General features: G+C 42.8%; 1 protein-coding gene and 1 long non-coding RNA gene across 2 annotated transcripts; both read left to right on the top strand.

The window, feature by feature from the left end:
- Positions 1–952: 952 nt before the first annotated feature.
- On the top strand, positions 953–4,308 carry LOC109732269 (uncharacterized). The gene is made up of 4 exons (XR_005768053.3): positions 953–2,115; positions 2,513–2,689; positions 3,529–3,588; positions 3,968–4,308. It is a non-coding gene; the product is annotated as an uncharacterized lncRNA (long non-coding RNA).
- A 1,298-nt stretch (positions 4,309–5,606) lies between these two features.
- LOC141040963 (uncharacterized) lies at positions 5,607–7,177 on the top strand. The gene is made up of 2 exons (XM_073507074.1): positions 5,607–6,338; positions 6,623–7,177. Exons 1-2 carry the CDS (start codon positions 5,607–5,609, stop codon positions 7,175–7,177), a joined length of 1,287 nt encoding a protein of 428 aa, XP_073363175.1.
- Positions 7,178–7,971: the final 794 nt, after the last annotated feature.

Raw genomic sequence — 7,971 nt, 5'->3', positions numbered from 1 at the left:
TTTGATCCTCAATACAAAGTTCTCCTCGATGTTCTTGAAGATCTATTCGATGTAATACTCTTTTGCGGTGTGTTCGCCGAGATCCGATGAATTGTGGATTTATGAACTTGATTATCTATGAATATTATTTGGTTCTTCTCTGAATTCTTATATGCATGATTTGATATCTTTGCAAGTCTCTTCGAATTATCGGTTTAGTTTGGCCTACTAGATTGATGTTTCTTGCAATGGGAGAAGTGCTTAGCTTTGGGTTCAATCTTGCGATGTCCTTTCCTAGTGACAGTAGGGGCAGCAAGCCACGTATTGTATTGTTTCCATCGAGGATAAAAAGATGGGGTTTATATTATATTGCTTGAGTTTATCCCTCTACATCATGTCATCTTGCTTAATGCGTTACTCTGTTCTTATGAACTTAATACTCTAGATGCATGTTGGATAGCGGTCGATGTGTGGAGTAATAGTAGTAGATGCAGAATCGTTTCGATCTACTTGACACGGACGTGATGCCTATATTCATGATCATTGCCTTAGATATCTTCATAACTATGCGCTTTTCTATCAATTGCTCGGCAGTAATTTGTTCACCCACCGTAATACTTACTATCTTGAGAAAAACCACTAGTGAAACCTATGGCCCCCGAGTCTCTTTCTTATTATATTGCATCTATTTTATTTACATCGCATCTCATTTACTATTTCGCAATCTTTACTTTCCAGTGTATACAACAAAAATACCAAAAGTATTTACTTTACTATCTTTATTAGATCTCAATTTTGCGAATGACCGTGAAGGGATTGACAACCCCTTTATCGCGTTGGTTGCAAGGCTCTTGATTGTTTGTGAAGGTATTAGGTGACTTGTGCGTTGTCTCCTACTGGATTAATACCTTGGTTCTCAAAAACTGAAATAAATACTTACGCTACTTTGCTGCATCACACTTTTCTCTTTAAGGGAAAACCAACGCATGGTCAAAAGGTAGAACCATGGTGTGCCCTCTTCCAACTTGAGTCAGATTCGGCCGCCCCAGCCTCGGATCCGGCCACCCCGGCCTCGCATCTGGCCTCCACCGCCCATCTGGATCCCTCCACGTCGTTGGGCACCACCAGCAGGCGGTGGTCATAAACATGCCGAGACCGCCTCTGCATCCACGCATGGAGGTCACCGTCGCTAGGACACTACCTACCTAAGGAGGAGGAGGTGCAGTTCTCCCCCCTGGACTTTAGGCTGCTCGATGCTGGTTGCGGCCTCGACCACCACCCGTGCTCCGACCACTGCATCATCGTCTATCTCATGGCATGTACACAATAGTGCAGTGTTTGTATTTTTTTATTAGTTGATGTATGCAGTGGTGGTCATTGTGTTAAATATATTGTAATGGTGGTAGTCTAGTAGAAATTTTGATCAAATTGGAACTTTTTCATATGCTTATAGAACTTTCCTATGAACATTCAAAGGGATTTTAGCACGGCTGCTGTTGGCACTTTGTATCAATACCATGTAATTAGTGTATGCATGAACTATATGTTAAAATGACAGGGATTTCTAACACTTAATGTGAAAAAGAGCACTTTCCTGAATGGTGGGAATTTTGGCACCTTGGATAGATAGTTAGTAGGATGGATCTTGGTTATAATTATAATACTCCTAAGATGTAACTGGTCATTAATCATAACTGACATGCTGGATGCATGGATATTTTAGTGCCCTAGATAGATAGTCTACTGTCTGCCAATTTTAGTTAAATGTTCACAGCTTGGTGATGAGTGCTAATCTAGCAAATTCTTCTGATGTTTGGTACAGCTGAGTTTTTAAGGCTGGCCTCTTTGATTTATAGGACTTCTATTCTTAGCCCATTGAGCTTGTTTGATTTGTATGATAACATTTGTTTTTGTAGGACATTGGTAACTTCACTTTTCAGTATTGAAGCTTCATTCACCTGAACTGGATCCTTTGGGCATTGATATCTGCTGCATAATATATGTAGACGAAGGAAATTTGATCTGGGTATAAGGTGATGTTGTCGGCAATGGCAGGACACCCGTGCCGATGGACAATGAGCAAAAATTGCATGAAAATCCATGACTTCTGGGTCTATCCTCCATAGATGCTGCCAGGTTTAGCGACATTCTCCTAATGCTCTTTTCTCTCCATGACTTCTGCTATTATCCTCTTATCTACATTGTCACATTTTCTAACATGTTCATGTGTGGACCTCTAGCATTCTGCAGCATCTGATTAGCTTTTCCCGAATTATCCTATAAAATTAAATGATTGCTAGCGTTGTATCACTAGCAGTTTGAAGGTCTTTTGTTTTGTTTTGTTTACTCAGGATGAATAGTGGGGCAATGTTGACCGATTGATTTTCCTCCAGGCAAATCCGTCACTAATGCTATCGCAATATTTTTTTGACTATAAACAGTAGGGTAAAAACCCACTGTAGCTTTTATTAATTCTATCGCAATATTTTCTTCATTATCTTCTGTACTTTTATAATCTAATGTTCCCTTGCAGAGAAATTATTAGGATCTCCGATGGTTCTGATGTCGACCAATCTGTCTCCACTAAAGAATGCCATTGACACTTGAAGTTAAATGGAAGAAGCTCAAGCTTAACTTTTTCATATGTGGAGAACACATCTTGTATTAAGGATGTGGGCGCAATAAATCCCTCCAAAACAATTCGGTACAGGTTAGATCATGTGCCTTTAGCCTTTTGTTTTGATATTAATTGCCCCCTTTACTTTTGAAGTTCACAATATAGCTAATATGATCTACCTTGAACTAAATACAGTGTCAGATCTTACAGTCTTCAGTAAATTATCAACATGGTAATGACATGTCTTAATTACATACTACAGCATCTATATAATATGTTCTTCTACAACTACTATATTTTAAATCACTAGGAAATGGATTGATCCAAAATGCAGAGTGCATCTTTTGGTTCTGTAAGTTTGGATGTTAGGTGGCATAAATAGTGCCCTGTTAGTTTGTCCGGTTCAGTGAAAAACTTTCAAGAAGGGATGATGCAATCTTGTACTTAATTCAGAAGCTCTCCCATTTCACTGTTGAGATCATCATCACTTATTACGCAGCTACACAAATGATTGCATTTGTCCCTTTAATCAAGACAAGCATGCAACAAGACACTTGATTATTAACAGAGCAACATCACACATGCTTTAGTGTTTAGGACATGCTACATTATTTTCCGAGTTGGGATGCATGTGAGTCGATGTTGTACAGACAACAGTTGAATATGTGAGTTCAGTCATTTAGTTTTAGGCTCTGGTACTTGATACTGAACTACGAAAATGGAAGATTGTGCTTACTGCTTAATTGATTTGACAGTGAGTTCTACCAGATTTACTTTGTTTCCCTTTGAAACCCCTGTTGGAATTTTAATCTATGTGAAACTTAGTGACTGTACTTTGTGTCTGTCTGTCTCTGTGTGTGTGTGTCATTTAGCTCGCTGAATAATGCACATATGGCATGACCTATCCTAACATGCTATTGTATGTCAACCAGGGACTTGCGAGGTGACAGTTTGGTAAACTTGCTACCATTCTATCCATCAACTCTTTCTAGGTGAGTTCCAAAAGAAATGCATTTTTTACTTAACTGGAATTGGTATGCTACTTCTACCCCTCCGATCCAGATTAATTGATGCAACTCTAGTAAAATGTTATTACAAATTTGTACTATAGCTGCGTCAATTAATTTGGATCGGAGGGAGTATTAAATTCAAAAAGTAAAACTTGATCCAAGTAAGTTATTGGTGATTTCCCAAGTGAAAACCTTGACTATGATCACCATGTGCCTTATCTGTTCTTATGAGTAAAGCACACACATTATGTGTGTGCCTTGTGGAATTCTGACCTGCTCTTGCTTGCAAGTAGTTGTGCAGTGGATTTGTGGAACATGTGTTTTTTCGAGCTTATCTAATTGGCTGCTTCTTTTTTTACAGGTCACCGGTGTAATTCTTTTGCTTGCGCAACTTTCAAGAGGTGTGTTTTGTGAGCTAAAAGGATCTTCTGCTGGGATCTTTTTCGAACTGAAACCAGATGTTGTATTTTGCGCTTTTCTCTCGTATGCAATACTGGACCTATGAACCTACATATGTATGCCTATGTGTGCATGGGAATAGTGGAATACATGAAGGATTGTTGTGCTGTAATACTGGGCTTGTGAAACTATGTATGTTTGTAGACATGATGGATTCTTGAGATACATTTAAACCGGTTGCTCTGAGCCTAGGTGCCACAACCCTTGGTATTTGAGCCGCGTTGACTGTATAACACGCTAGACCGCGGATGCATTAGTTGAACGGTGGCTAGTTTACTTTTGAGTTTCGGTAGTGTTTGCATCTGATTGCTGCATTCCATGCGTCTGATTTATTGTTATTTCTAACCGACTAATGGTTGTGAGTGCCCCGGTGTATCGGGTGTACCGGGAGCGCCTAGCAGATTCAATATACGAGTATCACGCGGTGGTTACCTTGCGCTGCAGTCCGGCATCTGGTTCATACACTCGTTTCTCTAGGAGTGGTTTCACTTCTACCCCCGCTCAGGCTGTCCAGTTTGCTGCGTTTGAGATTCTCGTTGAGCTACGCTATAACGAGATCCAAATGTAGACCCACCCAGGTTTCTACTACTACCCATCCCTGCACGATGATGGTCGTGTCCGCTTTCGTATCATTGATCCGGCGGCCGAGAGTCCTGCTAGCCACCTTTCCCGCTATATCACTGCTAGTTATCTTCTGATTCACGAGCTGGCCCGAGAGCTGACTCGTGCTCGCACTGCTTTGGTGGCCGCTAGGTCCAGTCCTGCTCCACCTTCCATAGGATTTATCCCCTATATTCCACCAGTTTCTAGCTTGCCAGTTACCCCGGTTACTCATTCGAGTAGCTCGGGCACCTCGACCGTGACTCCCCACAGTGCCCCTGCCGAGTGGGCTTCACTTCTCACTACTCCCACAGCCCCTATGCTCCAGCCTCATCCCGCACCTGCCCCTGAGGGAGAGCCCTTGAGGCAGCGTCGTCGTGTTACCTTTAACCCGGAGGTTTCCGTTAACGTCGTCAGTTCAGGATTCGAGTCCGGCTCGGGAGAGGACCCAGTAGGACCAGCAGAGCACTAGATCGTTAGAGTATCCGAGGTTGTCATGATGCTTGGATGTACGAATGTAGTCGTACTTGTCATGATGCTTCATTTCATGTATGAGTGTAGTCGTACCCGTCATGATGTTTCCTTTCATGTATGAGTCTATGTATAATTATGTCGGAACTTTCTATTATTCACCTTGGTTTCTCGTTGCTTTCTTTCGGGTTTTGTCACTCGCTTTTCTTCCCCATTTTTGGATGTTGCTCATCTCGGTTGCTTCATATTGGGAAAAAACAAACAATAGGATGATGCGGGGAGGCAGCAGCAGTCACGCTGGTGAGGATGTCCCTGTTCGTCGCTCGACAAGACAGGCAGGGCTTTCCCCCGAGCCGTATCTACAACCACCGCCTCCACCGCCACATCCGCCAACCACTGAACAGATCATGCACATGTTCAAAGAGAGAAGAAACAACGATCTGCTTGAGCTATTGAAAAGTGTGCAAGCAATGGTTGGGCAGAATGGAAATCAGAATGGCCATCACTCCAAACTATTAGACTTTCAGAGGACTAAGCCTCCCAGTTTTAGTCAAGTTATCGATCCTTTGGAAGCCGATGATTTGTTGCGGACTATTGAGAAGAAGCTTGAAATTGCCCGCACCAAGGAAGCCGACAAGGTTCCATTTGCTACACACTATCTTGAGGGATCTGCCACTATATGGTGGGATAATGCCAAAGCTATGTGGCCTGCAGACGATGAGATTACTTGGGGTAAATTCAAGGACCATTTCTGCAAGTACCACATTCCCGCCGGTATTCTGAAAATCAAGCAGCGTGAATTCCTCGCTCTCACCCAAGGAAGCCTGTCAGTAAGTGAGTATCTGCATAAGTTCACCCATTTGGCCCGATATTCCCTCTATGATGTGGTTACAGAAGAAAGGAAGATATATCGATTCCTTGGAGGACGCAACCAGCACCTCCGATGCACACTCAGCATGTTCGGCTTCCCCGACTTTCAGACTTTGGTAAACAAGGCCCTCATTGCAAAAAGAGAAGACAAGCTCGTGCACGACAATAAGCCCGCTAATAATGATCATAAGCGCAACTTCGAGCCTAAGAAGGATGGGCAGCCAGTGCAGAAGACTCGTACCTGGCAACAGTCACAGGTTGAGTTTAAGCCCAATTGGCAGCAGAATGTTAACAATACCACTACCCAAGTCAAGAATATCGTGACCAGCCCAGTAAGCGAAGATTTTCAGCGTAGCAATGCATGTTTTTCTTGTGGGAAAACCGGACACTAGCCAGACAGTGCCCCAAGAACGGCAAGTCAAATTCTCCATTCAAGCCGCAAGTTAATCACATGGGACCATACTCTGATCAGAAGGCCATCCAAGGGCAAGTTCATCACCTCTCCGCAGAAGAAGCCCAAGAAAACCCGGAAGTCGTCATTGGTATGTTTTCCGTTACTAGTATACCTGCAATAATTTTGTTTGACTCTGGGGCTTCCCATTCTTTTATTTCACAGAGTTTTGCTGCCCAAAACAAGTTTTCTTGCTCGATTGTGGAAATGACTATGATGGTACAATCCCCGGGGTCCCTGCTTAAAAGTAATTTGGCCAGCCGTAATTTGGAGATTGACATCAAGGGAGCCATGTTCCCAGCCTCTTTGATAGGCATCGAGTCTACCAAGTTGGATATTATTTTGGGAATGAACTGGTTAACCAAACATCAAGTATGCATCAACTATGTGACCAGAGAAGTCACGTTCACAAGCCAGGAAGGTCAGACTGCAAAATTTGTTGCTCGAAGAAGCATGCCAAAGAAAGAAATGGTCTTCGCAGCTATAACTGAAGAATTGGATCTAATTCCTGTGGTCAGTGAGTTTCCAGATGTATTTCCTAAGGAACTACCAGGAATGCCACCAGACCAAGAGCTTGAGTTTGCAATTAACCTTGTGCCTGGGACCGCACTGTTATACAAGAAGTATTACCGGATACCTTCATCCGAATTAGTGGAATTAAAGAAACAACTTGATGAGATGCTTCAGAAAGGATATATCCGTCCAAGCTCTTCACCATAGGGATCACTCGCGATCTTTGTGGACAAGAAAGACGGCAGTCTTTGAATGTGTGTGGATTACCGTCAGTTGAATGATGTTACTATCAAGAACAAATATCCGCTTCCGAGGATTAATGATTTGTTCGACCAACTCAGTGGGGCAAAAGTATTCTCCAAGATTGATTTGAGGACCGGATATCACCAGCTCAAAATCAAGAAGGAGGATATTCCTAAGACCGCGTTCACCACTCGATACAGTCTTTATGAATATACTGTCATGTCTTTCGGCCTCACCAACGCCCCCGCTTTCTTCGTGCACATGATGGATAAAGTATTCATGGACTTCTTGGATAAATTTTTGGTGGTCTTCATTGATGACATCCTCATATACTAGAAAGGTGAAGAAGAGCACAAGGGACATCTTAGAGCAGTCTTGCAAAGACTCCGTGACCATCAGCTATATGTGAAATTCAGCAAATGTGAATTTTGGCTCAAGCAAGTCGGATTTTTGGGGCATGTTCTTTCAGCGGAAGGCATAGCTATGGATCCAAGCAAAGTAAAGGACGTGCTTGATTGGACAACACCCACGATAGTGACTGAGATCCGGAGTTTTCTTGGATTAGCCGGATATTACCGTCGATTCATCGAAGGCTTCTCTAAGATTGCCAAGCCCATGACAGAACTCCTCAAGAAGGATAAGAAGTTTGTATGGTCTGAGGACTGTGAGAACAGTTTCAATGAGTTGAAGACCCGATTGACGTCAGCACCTGACTTGACCCTCCCAGACATCTATCGCAGCTTCGATGTATACTGTGA

The sequence above is a fragment of the Aegilops tauschii genome, chromosome 2 (assembly GCF_002575655.3).
Source record: "Aegilops tauschii subsp. strangulata cultivar AL8/78 chromosome 2, Aet v6.0, whole genome shotgun sequence".
Lineage (NCBI taxonomy): Eukaryota > Viridiplantae > Streptophyta > Magnoliopsida > Poales > Poaceae > Aegilops > Aegilops tauschii.
The sequence above is the reverse complement of the archived record's forward strand: the minus strand, read 5'-3'. Positions and strand labels throughout refer to the sequence as shown.